We start from the raw sequence: 19,318 nt of genomic DNA, 5'->3' as shown, positions 1-19,318 counted from the left end.
AACACAGAATTTGATGAACTTTTGTTTAGTGGAAAAACAAAAAAACCAAAAAAACAGAATAAAAATCGTAAAATCATAAACTACATAAAGAGAGATAGAAACCGGAAAAAATGGAACCCAGAAGCACAGTTGTGTTTTCCACTTTTTCCTGGGAAGCAGGCCTGCGTTTTTCACTTTTCGGGAACCATAGTTGTGCTTCTCGTGGAAACACAAGCTGTGCTTTTCCCTTTTTTTTAAAGCACAGTTGTATTTTCTCTCTTCAGAAAGCATAACCGTGCTTCCCGTGAAAGCATGGACTGTACTTCTCACAAAAGGACAACTATGCTTTGTGTTTCTTGAAAAAAAAACAATAAAGATTTTTCACCAAAACCTAGGGAAACCTAGCAACAGCCGAAAAAACAAACAAAACTAGAAAATGTTGCAAAAAAAAAATCCAAAGATGCACCAGCACGCGACACATGCCGATAACTGGGCGCACCAAGTGGCACGCTCCCAGGCCGCCAAAAGTGACAGTTGAGTTCCCCAAAAAGGGCACCCTCTAATTAGTTGGTTTTCTTTGTTTATTCCAGGGTTTTACTTTTTTTTCATTTCTTTTCCGTTTTCTTTATTTTTTTCGTTGTTTCTTCACAGTTTTTTCTTTGCTTTTCATCGGTTTTGTTACTTTTTCTATATTTTTACTTGTTTATTTACTTGGTTTTCATTGGTTTTATCTTTTATTTCTTTGGTTTTTATTTATTTGTTCCTTGATTTTCATCTGTTTTCTTTGTTCTTTTTGCTTTTTGCATTTGTTTCTTTGGTTTTTGTTTTTCTTTTTCTTTGGTTTATTTATTTCATTTTTTTGGTTTTCTTTGTTTCTTCTGGTTCCATTCTACAACTTTTGTATATGTCAACAACATTTTCATAATACGCATTTAACATCCTTACAATACAAATTTATTATTATTTTGATACATGCTCAACAGTTTTTTCCAATACACACTTTTAACATTTTAAAATATAAAGATTAACATTTTTTGAATACTTGGTCTACATTTTTCCTATACACGCTTTTAAACTTTCTTTAAATGCTTGATTAAATTTTTTCAAATACAATATTAACATTTTATAATACATGGTCAATATGTTTTCTATGCACATTTAACATTTTTTGAGTGCTTTATTAATATTTTCTAAATGCAATATTAACATTTTTTAACACATGGTCAACATTTTTTCCGAACACATTTAACATTTTTCAAATGCTTTTTGAGCATTTGTTAAAATTCTTGAATAACATTTTTATATACATGATAAAAATTAATTCATTATTTTTAATACATTGTCAATATTTTTTCTATACACATTTTAAAAAATTAAATACTTATTCAACAATTTTCAGATTCTTGATTAACCTTTTTCTATACAAGATTAATTTTTTTTTCATCATTTTATTAATACATGGTCAACATTTATTCTACACACATTGAACATTTTCCAAATGCTTGCTTAACATTTTTAAAACACTTATTCAACATTTTTTTCAAACGATTGATTTAAATTTGAAAATACATGATCAAATTGTTTCATACATGTTTTATTTTTTATACATTTTTCCTTATTCATGATAAAGATTGTCTCTATACACAATGAACCTTTTTTAAATGGTTTTTGTAGAGTGATTTTTGTAATGTATTTATTTAGAATATTTGGATGTACAAACGGAAGTAAAAAAAGAAAGCAAAAAACATGAAGAAAAAAACAGAAAAACAAAGCTATTGTTTTCCTCGCGCCTAAGCCGGCCCTACTCACGGCACCCAACGCTTCAGCGAGGGTTCATTTGTCTCGCTGAATGTGAGACATAGGGCGCCCTTCCGTCGAAGCCATTCCATAACAAAAATTGTGTGCATGTGCTCTCATGAAAATTGTGCGCGCGCTCCCACTGCTAACGGGCCGCCAGCCTGATATCAGAATGTAAAATACTTTTCAGAAAAACTAAAGTTGTATTTTAGGCCGAACCTGTTCTGCAAAATATGGGTGCGTTATGTGATATTGATTCATCCAAACGGGTGAATAAGATCTCCCAAATTGTTTCACTTTACCTTTATGTTTGCACATGGAAATACAAAATATAGGAAGGCAAATTAACAGGAGTAATTAACTCATTACTCTTAAGACAAAAGTTATTTCAGATCGATCGTGAACTACATCTGAACCAATAACTATTGACCGAAGAACACACTAGATTGCATCATATATAATGAATAACCAAAGCTCTCCCGGACACACAACGCTACTAGGAGAAGTAGGCTACGTATTAGCTAGCTTAGCTTAGCAACACCCTGGACATGCACATAGTTGACAGTTGATGCTCTAGAGAAAGCTGAAGCCCCCAAGAGCAGCCACGAAGACGAGAGGGAGGATGGACACCCAAAGCACCGTCTTCCCGACGTCGTGCCTCTCGTGCAGCTCGCCGGACACCCAGACGCCGACCAACGCCTCCACGATCCCAAAGACCACCACCGCGATGAGCACGGCGAAGTAGAGGTACAGAGCCCCGCTGCCGTGGTGAAGGAAGATGCCCCCGGGCGCCTTGAACAGAAGGAGGCAGAGCGCCGCGGCGGCCTTGAGGACGCCGCAGGAGATGAGCGCCCGCGGGAGGTTCTTCCGGTCGGAGAAAGCCTCGGAGATCAGGGTCACAATGTTGCTGAGGACGGCCATGGTGGTGAAGTGTTGTTGGGGTTTTACAGAGAACTTTTGGTATATGGGTGTATCTATTTATAGAGAACGGCCTCAGCAGTGGCAAACCGAAGAGAAACCGAACGGCTGCCTGCAGCGCTGTGGAAAAGAAAAGGCAGAGGATGGCATAGTCAGCAAGTCCTGGGTCCTCTGCTTCACGACTCTGGAAGCTGCCTCAGCATTTCGTCGTCAGCTGAAGCAACCCGAACCGAACAAACCCGATCGGTGCACTCGCCGTCGCCCTCTGCCGTGCTGAGAATCTAATCTTACTTGGTCGTCAAACCCCCAGTCTGTTACCGGCCAGCCAGTCCCTTTAAGCAAGCCCCTAGTTCAAATATTAACATTCCAAAATGCAACATTGGTTTGCTCACTAAAACTGTACTGCTATCACATTTTACCATGTCATCGGTTAACAAGATTTAGATTTGCCAATGTAGATAATAATTTTCCATATTACTTAGACAATGGTTAGCCTTCCACAAATAGTTTATGTCAAGAAACAAGATGTTCGGGCCGGGTTCAGGTCCGATTCGTGGGTTAAGTCAATGTGTCACGTCGCTGTCTTAATCTAAACGGCAGAAAGGGCAATTAGAGCGGGGGTTTCCTTTCGGGTTCGGTTCGTGTTTGCCACTCTTCTGTTCGGGTTGGTCTGTATAAGCACAAGTGAATTTTTTTGGTACATGCCTGTCAGCGACAGCTATTATCCAAGCTCAATACTGTCTCAGACAACGCACTGTAGATACACAAGCCAATGAATTTGCTTGTCAGCATTTTGGGCTTAATTTGCAAACGAAACAGTAGCCCTCAAATGCACATTCAGTTTCCTAATACTAATTTTGGGTTTTCATTTTTTAGTTCCCTTTACATGCGGAAAGAGGTACCCAGAAATCTAGGCAACAGAGTATCCACTATCAATCACTAATTCTCTACTGTGCAAGACAAAGAAAATGTTCAGTTTGAATGGAATAACAGCATAACATTATCACGAGGACTGATGACTGCCTTAAGTATGCATGCTTAGCATCCTACAGATAATAGTATGTCTCTGTCCAGCCGATAGGTCTGCGTAATATTCTTCGGGTTCGGCTCGGATTCAAGTGGTGGAGCATCTCAGTGGATGAAAAGGACAACGTCCACATGCCATGTGTGACAAAGCCACCAACCAAAGGTCAAGCCGTGCATGGATGACACTTAGTTAATTTCATCTGGAATCAAGGAGCAAACCCGATCGGGTTCCGTTCGGGTTCGAAACTCTGTGATAGTTTGTGAATGGTTTTAGTGCTTTGCTCTTAATATTCTTGAATTATGATGGTGTTTGTGATGCCTGAATCATTCTTGTGAATGGCTTTTGTGTTTTGCTCTTATTGCCTGAAATACTTCTATCCTTCGATTGTGCAAGGAAGATGTGTGTGGATTCCAGAATTAGCTACGGCAGTAAATCCTTGCATATTTAGCAAAACCATCTTTGATAGTGCTTTGACTTTTGATCATTACTCCCGTTGGTTGGTTGCCTCTGATTCTCAGTTGTTTGCTCTGTTTTCAAACAGCTTAATGAAAATTGAAAATACATGAGTCCATAGAACTGATTATATTCTTGACTCATGTATGTCTAGCTGTTTGAATCATTAAAGGAAGGGACACAATTTTGCAAAATCTCAGAGTTAATCATTTTGTATTATATTTTATTCTAAAGAATACAAAAATATTAACTAGTTATCTGCTTCCTTAATAAAGGGACACAATGTCAGTGCTGCAGCAACCCGATCTGAAGTTCCGAACCGAACCCGAAAACTCACAGACAAAGGCAAGGATGAAGACGCGTTTAGACAAGCATTCTTCTCCGTGACAGCGACCTTGGACACACGCACGCATGCCAATTGAACATCTCTTGCTGAGCACATCTTTGCCTCCTAAACCGATCACAGAACCCGGTCCGAACCCGAATGCTAGTTGGCAGTACTTGTGTCAACGCCGGCCCACGTAGTCGTAGTCACCCAATCCCAAGGAGGAGGAACCTGCAGTGCCAGCCGCCCATCTTCGCCGACGTAATCCAACCCGAACTACTGCATATCAGTTTTCATTTCCCAGGAGTTTGAGAAAGGGACACCCATTGCAATAGTTCTACGGTCAATGATAATGACTCATTCCTTTGAGAATTACTTTCTTTTTTTCTTCCATCCAAAATCCTTTTGTTCCAAACGAGACTTCACATCTTCAGACACTACTTCTACAATCAAATATGTGATGTTTTCAGGTTTGTAGGTTGCTCCTCTTTTTAAAGAAATCATGCCAGCCTAGGTCGGTGCTGCAGTCCCCGTCGTCCTCGCCCTCTGCCATGCTGAGAACCTCATACTTCTTCCCCTGCCCTGCTAGCTGCTGTTTACTTAGTCCTTAACCCCTGTTACCGGTCGGCCAGCCAGTCTCTTTAAGCAAGAGTAGTTCAAAATATTAGCATTCCAAAATGCAACTTTGGTTTGTTCTCTAAAATGTACTACTATCACATAATTCACATTTTTTGTGGTACGTATCACATTTGAGCCTGCCTATTTATCACATTGGTAAACAGGATTGGATTTTCCCCATTCTAGAAATTAATTTGCCCACACCCCTGTTTAGCACTCCAGAAATAACTAAAGTCAAGAAACGAGATGTTCGGTCGGATTCAAGGGTTAAGTCAATGCATCATGTCACTGTCTAAATCTAAACGGCAAAATGGGTAATTAGAGCCGGGATTGACCACATGGGGCTTCCTTTCGGGTTCGGTTCGTGTTTGCCACTCTTCTGTTCGGGTGGTCTGTTAAAGCACCTGTAAAGTTGTTTATAGGTCCCATACCTATCACGGTCAGCAGCTAATATCCAAGCTCAATAGTATCTCAAACAAAGCCGTTTATCGTGCACCATAGATACACAAGCAATTGGTTTGCTTCTCAGCATTCTTGGGCATAATGCACAATCCGCAGTAGCCATCAAATGCACGTTCATTTTCCTAATACCAATAATTTTTTATTTATTTCCAGTTACCAAAATACCAGGGAACTGAATATCCATCATTGTTCGGTTTAAACGAAATAACACTATGATAAAGGGCATTTCTGAAGCCGCCGCCGACTGATTGTAACCCTAGGTATCCTTCGCATTCTAAGGAGAATTAGTATTAGAGTCATCAGTGACAGCATTTGACAAGGTCTCTAATCATCATCACCTTCGGGTTCGGTTCGGATTCAAGTGGTGGGGAATCACAGGACCAAGGAAAAAGTGCATTGACGAAAAGGACAAGATGTGTCCCCATGCCATATGTGACAAAAGCCACCAACGTCAAGCCATGCGTGCATGATACTTAATTAATTACTTTGGGAATCTAGCTAGGAGAGAACCCGATCGGTTCCGTTCGGGTTCGAAACTGTGTGATACTTTGTGAATGGTTTTTGTGTTTTGCTCTTATTATTCTTGGATCATGCTGTTTTTCGTGATGCCAAAATCATTCTTTGTGCTATTTCTTGTGAATGGTTTTCCTGTTCTGCTCCTATTGCCTGAAATACTTCTATCCTTGGATTGTGCAAGGAAGATGTGTATGGATTCTGGAATTAGCTATGCCAGTAAATCCTTAAATGTTTAGCAAAACTAGTCTCAGTAGTTCTTTCACCACTGAATCACTACTCGTTGGTTGGCTGCTTCTGATTGTCAGTTGTTTGCTCTGTTTTCAAACAGCTCAATGGAAATTGAAAATACATGAGTCCAGAGAACTGATTGTATTCTTGACTCATGTATGTCTAGCTGTTTGAATCATTAAGGAAAGGCTCATGATTTTGCAAATCTCAGTTAATCATTTTCTATTATATTATGTATATAACCCAAAAATATTTAGTAGATTTCTCTAGCCCTTGTATCTACTGTGTTCATCTTCTCACTGATTGTCTGATCTTCAGGTAAATGTACTTGTCTAGCTACTTAGAAAAATCAACCAAGAGACATTTAACTGATGAAGTGATCAAAGGAGGTTGTGATAGTTAGATCAATTATTTCCACCGCGTGGTTGTACTCGATGCTTGTGGTTTGATGCTTTATATATAAAGCGGGGCAAAAGCCTTTTTCGGTAATTATTTCCACCGTGTATACCTTGTTAGCTTTGTCCTGTTTGAGAAAAAAAACTGAGTCGAATTTTTGAAGAATGTTTCATTAATCCCTGTCAGTAGGGTCGTCAGTTGGCGTCTAAGTTGTAACACAACAAGTTCACATACACAGAATATTACTAATGAAATCAAATGATAGATGTCTCACAACACCACTGCACTGATTATTCTGGCACCAACTGTGCCAAGTCTGACATCCTAGCAAAACGATACATGTGACGTTCATATACAGGATGCACTCGGATGGCACAGCCGGCTCAGTTAGCTAGCTAGCTAGTTCACCTTCCTCAGGACTACGAATCCCCCGAAGGCAGCCACGCAGATCAAAGGAAGGAAGGACACGCAGAGGACCGCCTTCCCGGCGGCGTGCCGATCATCCAGCCTCCCGGAAACCCAGCATCCCACGGACGCCTCCACGAGCCCAAAGATGGCAATGGTGACGAGGATGCCGTAGTAGAGGTAGTAGGGGGCCTTCCCGTGATGGAGGAACACGCCTCCCGGCCCCTGGAAGAAGACGAGACACAGCGCCGCAGCGGCCTTGAAGATCCCGCCGGAGATGAGGGCCTTGGGAAGGTTCTTCCTGTCGGAGCACGCCGCGGAGATGGATGCCAAGATGGTGAAGATGATGTCCATGGCTGACCTTTCCGTAGAGCTGCGCGTGGTGAGGCGGCACAACAGAGAGTGGTTCAGGTTGGGGCTTTGAGAGCTTTGGAGAAGAGAAAGGCTTGCTTTGGCAGGTTCAGGTTGAGGAGCTATTTATAGTTTCATACACATGCACACCGGCACACGGCCGGTCTGAGTGGACGTTTCGCAGTGCTGTGAAGGCAGAGAAAGAGAGGGGTGACGAGCCCAGCAAGATGGTCAATACTGCAGCAACCCGATCTGATCCGAAGTTCCGAACCGAACCGAAAACCCGAAAGTTGACAGCCCTCTGAAGGCAAAGGCGTGTTTAGCCACCCATTCCCATCGATGCAATCCCACAACTTTCCCTGACAGCGACATTGGGCACACGCATGTAAGCGAATGGAGCCATCTCTTGCTCAAGACTTTTTTTCCTCCCAAACCGATCGCAGAACCCGAGTCGAACCCGAATGCTCGTTGCCAGTATTTATGCCAACAGTGGCTCACGTAGTCAGAATCACCCAATATCAAGGGAGGAGGAAGTTGCAATGCCGCTCATCTTCAGCCAAACCCGGCCCAAACGTTGCATTTCAGTTTTCAGCTCCCAGGAGTCTGAGAAATGAACAAAAAAATATGCGAAGATGTAAAGTCTGAAAAGCATATATGTGGAGGAGTTTGAGAAATGGGAGAAGCCTGAAAACATCACCATATTTGGTTGTAGAAATATGTGATGTTTTCAGGCTTGCTGTTTACTCCCCTTATAAAATAAAGGGAGTGTCTGAATTTGATTTGAGTCTAGGTCGAATTTTTTTGAGACGGTTTGTTGACACATATGTGCTCTTTGTTTCTATTCCGTTTTGTCGGAACTTCTGTTGGCAGCTGAAGCAACCCGAACCGAATGAACCCGATCGGTGTAGTCGCCCTCTGCTGTGTTGAGAACCAAATACTAGTATACTGCTTCCACTGCCCTGCTACCTGCTGCTTACTTAGTCTTCGAACCCCAACATCTAAGCTACCAGCCAGCCAGTATGGTTAAGCAAACACATTTCAAATATTTGCATTCCAAAATGCAACATTCTATTCTCTAAAATGTATTTCTATCACATTTGACCCTGTTTATCAATTATCATATGGTAAATGGTATTTTGGACTCTCCCATTCTAGAAACTAATTTCCCACACCCATGCTTAGCACTCCACAAATAACTTAAGTCAAGAAATGAGATGTTCGGGTCGGTTTCTGGTTGAATTCATGGGTTAAATCAATGCGCCACGTTGCTGTCTTAGTCTAAATGGTAAAACAGGCCATTAGAGCAGGGGTCGACCACGCGGGGTTTCCTTTCGGGTTCGGTTCGTGTTTGCCACTCTTCTATTCGGGTTGGTCCTTATAAAGCACCAGTGAAGTTGTTTCTAACCTCCCATAATATCTGAAAAACAAGGAACGGAAGATACCCAGGCCAATGGATTTGCTTCTCAGCATTTTTGGGCCTAATTAATGCACAAACAAAAGTAGCCATCAAATGCATGTTAAGTTTACTAGTAGTAATTTAAGAATTGTTTAAGTTCCCCTTGCACACGGAGTGAGCTACCTAAAAACTAGGCAACCGACTATCCATCACTAATTCTCTACTGTACAAGACAAGGAAAATGTTCAGTTTGAATGAAATAACAGTATAATTAGCACATCCTTCAGGAAAATATTCTCTACAAAAGGACATTTCTCAAATTGACGAAGATTGATGACTGCAGCGCTAAGTATACTTAGCATTCTACAGATAATTAATTAGTATGTCTCTGTCCAGCCGATAAGCCTGCATAATATTCTTCGGGTTCGGTTCGGATTCAAGTGGTGGAGCATCACAGATGGAGGAAAGGTGCATTGATGAAAAGGACAAATTGTGTCCCCATGCCATGTGTGACAAAGCCACCAAACAGGTCAAGCCAACCCGAACCGAACCGAACCCGAATGGAACTATAAAAAAATGATAAAACATACTTACTGATGATATTACTATTGAAAGGACATTTCTGTGTCTGATGAGGAGTGATAATTAATTGCAGCGCTAAGTGTGCTTAGCATTCCCTGCGTGGTATCCTTCGGGTTCGGTTCGGATTCAAGTGGTGGGGCATCGCAGATAGATAAAAGGTGCATTGACGAAAAGGACAAGCTGTGTCCCCATGCCATGTGTGACAAAGCCACCAACCAGGTCAAGCCGTGCGTGCATGATACTTAATTAGTTGCCACTGGAATCAAGGAGCGAACCCGATCGGTTTCCACTCGGGTTCTAAGTTCTGTGATGGTTTGTGAATGGTTTTCGTGTTTTGCTCTTATTGTTCTTGAATCATGATGATGTTTTTTTATGGCAAAATCATTCATTGTGCTACTCTTATTTCTTGTGAATGGTTTTCATGTTTTCTCTTATTGCCTGAAATACTTCTATCCTTCAATTGTGCAAGGAAGATGTGTGTGGATTATGGAATTAGCAAAACCAGTCTCTGATTATGGAATTGCTTTCACCATTGAATCACTACTTGTTGGTTGGTTGTCTCTGATTGTCAGTTGTTTGCTCTGTTTTCAAGCAGCTCAACGAAAATTGAAAATACATGAGTCCAAAGAACTCATTGTATTCTCGACTAATGTATGTATATCTGTTTGGATCATTAAGGAAAGGGATATAAGTTTGCAAAATCTCAGTTAATCATTATCTATTCTAATTCGTATAATCCGGAAATATTAACTAGATTTCTTTAGTCCGTGAATTTATTGTGTAATTCTTCAATCAAGCTACTTAGATATAACTCATTCAATCTATTGTGTAATTCTTGATCTTCTCACTGATTGTCTGATCTTCAGAAGAAAAAAATGGACTTCTCTGGCTACTTAGAAAAATCAACCAAGAGACCATTTAATTCATAAGTGATTTCTTGTTTGATGATTTTTCTCAAAATTGATAGTTACGTCAACTATTTTCCACTGCTCATACGCTGATTAAAGATGATCTAGTTAGTTTTTGTCCTTCTTGAGAAAAGTTTCCGAGTTCAATTTTTGAAGGAGGATTCATTCATCCCTGTCAATAGGGTCGTCATGTGGCCTGTAACATAATACTAGTTCTTTCTTTGCTGATTATTTTAGCGATTGGTGGTAACTCAAAGTTCACATACACAGCATAATACAAATGCGGTCAAATGTATATCTCACACAACACTACTGTCTGCCAAGTCTGATAGTCTAGCAAAAGAATGCAGAATTGATACAGCTAGCTAGCTATTTCACCTTCCTCAGGACGACAAAGCCCCTGAACGCCACCACGCAGACAAGAGGAAGGATGGATACAACAGCAGTTTTGAGATTTTGGGCTTGGACAATGATACAACAGCACCTTTGCAGCCACTTCAAGGGCTATTTATATTATATACACATGGTCGATCTGGGAAGGCACGAACCCGCCTGGTCAATGCTGGGTCCCCGCTTCATGACACAGCAACCCGACCCGAATGGAACCCGATCGATGCAGTCGCCTTACACCGACAAACCAAATCTGTCGCAATCCGCACGCACGCAAACTACTGAATTTATCTATCTACTATGTCGATCCGAACCGAACCCGAACAGTTTAGTTGTTGTGGAGCCAAAGGCAAAGGGTAGCGACCCATCTGGTTAATGCTAATTCCCCTGCTTAATGACACACTAACCCGAACCGAACCGAACCCGAATGGGGCTATAAAAAAATGATAAAACATACTTACTGATGGCCCCTACTTTTGCTGAAGCATCTTTCCTCCCAAATCCATCGCAGCACCGGACAACCTGAACGTTGGGACTTGCAGTAAATCCGAACCTGATCCGAACGCCTGGCCTTCCCATGTGGCTCTGGACCACCACAAAGCCCTGCGATGTGCTTTTCCTTCTCCTACTGAAGAAGGTTGTATTTCTGTTCCATGTAAAATAAGAGACTGTTATTTTTGGAGTGTATCTTTACAGCAGCAGTGTTGGTTGGAACAACACGTAGCGCTGTAAATGCAAGAAATTTTACAGAGTGTGTAGAGGAGCTCCACTATACATACCACTGAGGCATAGAAGTTTTTTTGTTCTTTTGATGTCAACGACAAAGAACATCAACCAATTTCGCTGAGACAATTAATAGTCTTTTTGTTGTTTAAATGGTTAATGCTTGTTGAATTTTATCGCCGTGCTCTTTTCATTGTTTTATGCTTAGATTCTGACTTCTGAAAATGAATTATTTTGTGTTTTTACAAAATAAAGTACCCCCTCTGATCCATATTAGCTGTCGCTGCGACAATTAATTTGTATCGGAGGGAGCAGTTCATATTCTAGTATGAGCAACACACCTTTGAACTCCTCAGAACTTGCCATTGCCATTGTTCACACCCAGGTCAGATCACAAAAGAAAACTACAACAATCAAAGACGGAATAACAAATGTCATCCTGAATATATGACAGATGGAGATGAGAGTTTTGTGTACCGGTGGGTCGATCCTGATTTATTTTCTTTTCTTTTTCAAACCATTGTGCATCCTGTTTTTTTTTCTCTCAACCACTGACCATCCTGATTTCTGAAGAAGCAAATGTGAACTCCATCTGTCCGGGCCTATGGATCTGGTCCGCCTACCATTTGTGCATGGCGTCATCGCAAGGGAGTTTTTGGACTGGCTTCTTCTGGTCAATTTGTGAACGATCAGCAGAACACATCTATGGGAATGGAAAATAATCATCTTTCTGAGCTCACAACATCATATAAATAAATAAGAAACAATGAAACAGGCAGGTTTACCATCCAATGCCTTGGTTGATATGGCAGAGAGGTAGTAGTAACTTGTACATGGAAGCATGACTCCTGGTTTTGCTTTCTGAAATCCAAACAGGTTGAGACTAAAATTAAGATTAAGAGACATCATACTCACCAACTTGACAGCATGATGATGTGATTTTGAAGGGAACTCAAATCTGTGCATAGTCTAGAGCCAAGTGTTATAATCATAACAGAAGGAATATACATTTAGCTTCTCTTTTCTTTTCTTGAAACACAGTTGGCCTGAGCGTACCATACAATGATACAACTGCTTACAATTCCAACCCGATAAATGGCAGAAGAATACCTTACAAAGCAACCTGATAAATTGAGCTGCTAAAACAACAAATATTATGGTACAGAGGGAGTATCTTCTAATCCATGATTCCAACAAAAGGAAGAACCAATAGCAACCGGCACTACTAAAGCCTGAGAGGTATCAGGGACGTATCCGGGAAGAATCAGTATCGGATACGGTATCCGATACAGATACGCTAGTTGCTGGAAGTATCGGTTTCTTCTTGGTCATAGTCCTCATAAATTATGACATTTAGCTTGCTTGTTGCTAGCAATCTGCATTGTTTTGCCAACTCAACGCTGCAATAGTCGATTTCCAGTTCCACCAGCGAAGGTGGGAGTTCCTCCTTCATAAGCCTTAATATGCTGCTACAGCTTCTGATTTTCAATATCTTGAGGGCAGGAAGGCTGTGCAGTCCTGCAGGAAGATGCACGAGGTACTCACAATCGCCAAACACTAGCTCTTGCAAGGACTTGTGGAGCAGAAGCGCGCTCTCTTGATCATCTGTTAGTCTCGTGGCCTTGCACTTCAAATTTTGAATTATTAGGCTCTGGAGACAGGTGAGCCCCTTGCAGATTGATGTGGTAAGGAGGGACAAGTCACTAATTATAAATAGATCCAGTTGAGATCCTAGGTGATAGCCCTTCCCTGATATACCACGAAAAATAGATGTTTTGCATACATTCAAATGCCTGAGTTTCACGAGGTGAAGGCCCTCTATTGCGATGATCCCTCCACAGTCTTCAATTCTCAAATCTTCCAGAGATGTGCAGGAATGCAGCTGTAGAGCATCCAATGGCTTCAGCTGAGTTTCCGAGCTGTGAGTTTTCTCGAACAGATCAAACACCCTAAGTGCACTGCACTTCCGGATCTCCAGTACCCTTAAACTAGAGACCCCATCCCCCAAGGAAGTGCAGGAACATCTCTCCAACCCAGACATGTTAACTAAAACTAGCTCCTCCACTGACGGAATCAGTACTTCTCTTACTCCCCACATGTTGGTTAACTTCAATGTTGTAAGGAATGGAAGGTTTTCCAGAGATAGAACCGCTTGCTTTTCTCTGCAATTCTCTAGACACACATTCTGCAAGGCAAGGAAAGTAGCATTATGCCGAACAGCAGAATTATCATACAAGTGAACTTGAGGCGAGCAGCTCCCCTGCTCACCATGACCATCGAGTTTTAGATATCTAAGATGTATAAGATTCACCAAACTATACCGGAATGAATGGAAATCAACAGATGTTGCAAAAATTTGCAATACACGCAAATTATATGCCTTTCGGAATACTTCTTCGAAGAAAGAAGATTCATACTGCCCAATCAAAACCAATGTCCTCAATTTTGCCACTGATATAAATATGCTCTGTATGTTTTCTTCAAAGTTCTCACTACCAAGTATATTCCCAGTCTGACCATCCTTTACTATAGATAAATGATGTATAGTTGGTAGCATGTCATTGTACTGCAGACCATCCATAGCTGCACACTCAGTTTTTGAAACTACCCTAGCCAAATCATGCATAAGAATAGACATAGCATAGTAAGTTTGAGTATGGCCAGAAGGGAGTTCTTTTCTTTCAACTTGCTTGAAGAAACCCAGGTTTACCAAGTCACACAGATAGCGCCGCCCTTCTTCCTGTATCATACTTGAATGGTTACACTTCACAAATCCCTGTGAAATCCACATACGTACCAGCTCCTCAGCAAGAAAATGATAACCGTAGGGGAATATAGAGCAATATGAGAAGCATTGCTGTAAATTGTAGGGCAGCTGATCATAGCAAAGCTTCAAAGCAGACATGATACCACTACTGAGTTGTAGAGATTTCCAATCTTCGTTCTTCAAAATATTATTCCAGTGATCAATGGTAAGATGCTCTCTTAACAGTGTCCCTGCAGTTTCCGCAGCTAATGGGTTTCCCTGTAACCTTTTTGCTATCTGCCGTCCAAGCTCACCCAGACTAACTTGCTCTTCATAGTTCTCATCACCAAATGCACACGCTTTGAACATTTGCCAGAAATCACCATTTTTCAAACCATCTAAGTTAATCGGTCCAGTTGTACCTCTCTTTTTGGCAACAGATGGTATTCTAGTTGTCACGAGTATCATGCTGCCGTTTGCATTGTTAGGCTTAAACGGTGCTAATAGATTGTTCCATTGGCAATCACTTATGTCATCCCAAATATCATCCAAAATAAGCAGAACCCTCTTTGATTTAACACGATCCTTCAAGACTTCTGGAAGCTTGGGAAACCTGCATTTCCCTTCATGTGCTCCCAGGGAGACAAAATCTAACATCTCTCTTGTGACTCTGGTTTCATCAAAGCTGCTAGAGACCCAGATCCATATCCGGAGGTCAAATTGACTCTCCAAATCTCGATCATTGTATACAAGTTGAGCTAGAGTCGTCTTCCCAACTCCTGCAACGCCTACAATTGGCAGAACAGTCACCCCAGCATCTGATTTGCGTTCTTTTATCAACTCTATGATGCAACTCTTCTCTTCAGCTCTGCCATACACTTTCCCTTGAACAAGACTTGATGTGCCCCGGAGTGGGTTTGAGGTGGTTGTACTCTGGCAGCGATTTGGACCTGCACGAGACCCTGGCCCAAGCATCTTGAGAAGCCGTCGCACGTTCCCTCGGATATCTCGCAACTGACTAGTTATGTCTTGTATCCTTTTCGAAATTTGGTCCTTGCTCCAAGGGCCAGTGTTAGCTGTGGGGACATCTGTTGAATTCTCGCCCCTTCTCCTTTTTCTTCTGAATGAATTATGAGCAGTTGTATTTTCAGTAACGTCACCGGTCCTGCAACAAAAATGTGCAGTGGATTGGCCATTAGAGTCACATTGGGCTGTTACTCATCAGATGTATAAAAACAGAGACTTATAAATGTACAAGGTATAATGCACTTATTAGTCACCTTGAAGAACTTGGCACATCAATTTCGTTGGGATGGTGCCAATGCCATGGACCTGTAGCAGAAGAAATCATGGACTCGAAATTAGTATGGTGGTGCTGGACCCAAAGAAAATGCAAGTGGTAATTAACACAAACAGGTGGCGTGCTTGGACGGATGTACCTCCGTGGAGCTGGTGCTGTAGGCTGTAGCAGTCGAGCTCGTCGACCACGTCGTCGGCATCGTAGAGCAGCTCCTTTAGGACCGAGAAGGATCTGACCAGCGAACTATTCCTGGTCGCCCTGGCGTTGACGGCGGAGACCACCCCGTCGACCTGCTGGATCTCGTCCCGGAGCCCCTCCACCTGGCTGCCGAGCCCTGCTTGGCGAATCCACCCGTCCAGCTTGCCGCCGACTAGGAGGCTTGGCAGGATGGTGTGCAGCAGCCATCGAATCGCCGCCTGCAGCTGTAGGGAACTGGTGTCTTGTAGCGCCTCCATTCCGTCGATAGAATAGATCCCAGGGGCAGCGGACGGCGAGGGGCGGAAGGGGGGGAGCACTAGCCCGCCTATAAGTATATGGCTAGGGACCGAGTTTGATTTCGCCGGTGAGCGAGCGAGCGAGCGAGGGAGGGGTTCAGAGGAGGAGGAAGAAGGTTTCAGACTGAATATTTTGTTCTTCTTTGGGTCTTTCTCTGAAATGACCTCCATTTGCCCATGTTTTCATCCATAATCCTACATCTACGGGCAACTACGAAAAGTCTTATGTAAACTTCCTAATTCTCCTCCCCCCTCTCTCCAATCATTATTGTCCACCTGACCTATTACATTAAGCGTGTAACGATGTTTACCTACATGTAGTATTATTCCGTTTTCATTGTCATCAATTTTTGCCATGCTTTTGCCAAAACTTTAATGCTTTGCTACTGACAAGATGGGCCCACCAAAAGTAGACAAAAAAACCCTTGAGACCCGCCATGCTCGAATTGCTCAGCACTCTCTATCGTCCACACCATTGCTTGCATCACCGGCCCCCCTTTCTCCTCTCAAAGGCGATGCCCACAAGAGGGACGACTATGTCAGGTGAGCTCTTCTACCTGCTACCCTCTTCTTGGACGCCCCCTGTATTTGTCCTCTACAACCCGCCGACAACGATTGCGCTCCCAAGCAACGAACGGCCACGGCAGAACGGGTGCCGGCGGTGGTATTGTGCGAAGTAGCAGCAACAACGGGATGTGGGCCACGAACGAACCTGCTCCTTGCCAACGACGTGTCGGCGTCGATTGCCTGTCGCGAACCTTAAGACCAAGGGACATCCACACTCACTGCTAGCACGCTTCGGCTCTTAGATCTCATCATCCGGGTAGCGTCGTGCAGGCGACCTTCGCCAACACTTGCAGGGGGGCAATGCGTGTGCATCTAGAGTTCTCCACCAGCACTAGGGGGAGAAATTGGAAGTGGAGAGGGCTCCACCCGGTCGCTCACACCTCCTCCCATTGGTCGAAATTAGAGAGTTGGGCCACGGTGGTTGTTGGCACGCGAACTGCAGAGAGGGATTGGGCACGACATGGCAATGGTGGTCGTAGTTCACTTGGTGTGCAGCACGACGGAGCAACAGTAGGGGGAGAAGTAGGGCGCGGTGTCTGAGCTCGAGTGTAAAAGGGCAGCGAGGCTGGAGCAATAGTAGCATCACCACATTACGGCAGCGAGCGAATGGAGCACGGGGAGAGACGAACAGAGAAGAAAGGGGCATTTTAGTCCTTCATTTTGTTGCCCAAAATAAAGTCCATAGGCGTCTGAGTAGTCGGCCTACATCGTCATCTTCCATCAGGCGACCATAGACTTCAAGGTTATATGTGGTTCAAATGTCAGGTGAACATCGTGGGAATTATAGCAGTAGCGCAGTATTGATTTGATAAAAAAAGTAGGAACACTTTATATGTGGTTTGTTATTAAAATCAATGGCATTTCAACATCAAGCTCAATGCAAGCACAACTTGCCCAACATATTACTGAAGCAACATTTTATGACAGTTAAAGCATCATGTGAGCTATTAGGTGATAATCTCATAGAAACAGTATTCATGTGTTTAGGTATTCATACACTAGAAACAACTTTTTTAGTGTTAGAACCACTTTTGGGATATTTGTAAAATTTTATGGCTTATATATCTGTCCCGACATATATAATAATATTAAAATATAGACGATAACACACATATATAAACTATAATTTGTAGCAAGTTCCATATAATAATCAGTGGAGCAATGAGATTCCATTCTTTTTATTGTTTTTCACGTTTAAAGGGTTCAACATATTATTTTGAGAGACACTTTTTGACAACAACAAAAACTCTAGCTAAAATATATATTTACATTTAGTATGGTGTGCGTGTGTGTGTCTTTCAAAGATAGACGTTAGAAATTTATAAGGAATAACTTTGTTACCATTGTGGCTAAGTAAAAAAACATAATAGTTAAGTTTGTAAATTTATAAAATAAATCATAAATTCGTATGAAAGTTTAGTACAAACGTTATATGCTTTAAATTAATGCTAGGCCACCTCGGCCGAAGCCGCTTCAAGGTCCTTCTCTGCCTTAGTGCTCTTCACCGAAGCTTTTTCTATCATGGCAGACTGATCTCGATGGGATACGGGGTTCACAGGTCTCTCGGAGCAGAGTTGGGGTCACCGTGGTAGGTAGGGAAGAGGGGATAGAGCTTCTCTGAGGTGAGACGAGGGTAATATCTATACGATGTTAATGACTATATGACAGGTTGTCAAAGTATTAGTGGGAAAAATAGAGAGTGAAAAATATCTTGTATGTTAAGTGCTACACCTGCAGTTAAAAAGCTTTTTTCACCTTTATAATTATACCCTCTATTCCTAAATGCTTACATTTAAACTAATAAAACAGGATTGTGCTCCCAATAGCATATCATTCACTTTGAATCTTTAAACTAATAAATCACAATTGTGCTCCCAACAGTATATCATTCACTTTGAATATTTAAACTAAAACATTTCAAACCAAATGAGCTAGTTTTTTTCCCGTTTATTAAGAGAGTACAAAAAAACACAATTGAATTGATCCATCTTATAATTCATGAAATGTGCAACTGACTCCCAAGCTTGCTTTAAGCACTAGTAGAAAAATGGTCAAACGTGAAGCACATTAGTGCCAGTTTGTATTTGAGCCGGCACTAATGTATACATTAGTGCCGGTTCCAACGGCTAGCCGGGCCGCTTTCATTAGTACCGGTTCGTGGCGAACCTTTAGCACCGGTTCGTGCCACGAACCGGTACTAATGAGAGTGGTGGCAGGATGTTGTCAGAATGGGGCCCCTCCAGCCCCTTTAGTACCGGTTCTTGGCACCAACCGGTACTAAAAGTCGTCCTACATAAACCCTTCGTCCACCCGAGCTCGCTCTGTTCTTCCCCTTTCCCCTCTCCTCTCTGTTCTTCCCCTCTTCCTCTCGAGCTCATCACACATTTTGCCCAAAATTTGTCAAGATTTGAAGGCCCACATCCATTCAAATGATCACAAAGGTTAGCAACTTTGTCCTTTCATCTCTCATTGCTAGATTAGCTCTTGCAATGCTTTATATAGTGATTAATTTGTGAGTTTAGTAATTTGGAGGATATATATATATATATATATATGTGCTAGTATTTGATTTATATGCAATTTGAGGTCAAAAATAACACTTAGTTTGCATATGTAGGTGTGGTTTACTTAGTGCCTTCTAAATCTCCATCGTAGCCACCGTCGATCGCCCGCACCGTCCCGTCGCCGGCACCACCTTGTGGTGAGCCTCTTGTTCATGAAATTTTATATAAAAATT

The 19,318-nt window shown here is 42.1% G+C and overlaps 1 protein-coding gene across 2 annotated transcripts; it reads right to left on the bottom strand.

The window, feature by feature from the left end:
* Nucleotides 1–10,659: 10,659 nt before the first annotated feature.
* On the bottom strand, nt 10,660–16,154 carry LOC125515593 (putative disease resistance protein RGA3). 2 transcript variants are annotated; one of them, XM_048681090.1, is made up of 5 exons: nt 15,660–16,154; nt 15,501–15,552; nt 14,507–15,385; nt 14,272–14,349; nt 10,660–14,083 (listed from the first exon to the last, which is right to left on the bottom strand). In XM_048681090.1, the coding sequence occupies exons 1-5, from the start codon at nt 15,973–15,975 to the stop codon at nt 12,772–12,774; spliced, it is 2,637 nt and encodes an 878-aa protein (XP_048537047.1). In that variant the 5' UTR covers nt 15,976–16,154; the 3' UTR covers nt 10,660–12,771. The 2 variants fall into 2 exon arrangements, with proteins under 2 accessions (XP_048537047.1, XP_048537046.1); XM_048681089.1 differs by having other exon boundaries at nt 10,663–15,385.
* Nucleotides 16,155–19,318: the final 3,164 nt, after the last annotated feature.

Source organism: Triticum urartu, chromosome 6, assembly GCF_003073215.2.
Source record: "Triticum urartu cultivar G1812 chromosome 6, Tu2.1, whole genome shotgun sequence".
NCBI lineage: Eukaryota > Viridiplantae > Streptophyta > Magnoliopsida > Poales > Poaceae > Triticum > Triticum urartu.
This window is presented reverse-complemented; position numbering and strand designations above follow the sequence as displayed.

What these genes read in the sequence shown, in the direction of transcription:
- LOC125515593 (XM_048681089.1), bottom strand. Translation starts at nt 15,975, where the DNA reads ATGGAGGCGCTACAAGACACCAGTTCCCTACAGCTGCAGGCGGCGATT. An exon ending in ACAGCACCAGCTCCACGGAG is followed by an intron (nt 15,553 to 15,659) that starts GTACATCCGTCC and finishes CTTCTGCTACAG; the next exon opens with GTCCATGGCATTGGCACCAT. An exon ending in GATGTGCCAAGTTCTTCAAG is followed by an intron (nt 15,386 to 15,500) that starts GTGACTAATAAG and finishes TTTTTGTTGCAG; the next exon opens with GACCGGTGACGTTACTGAAA.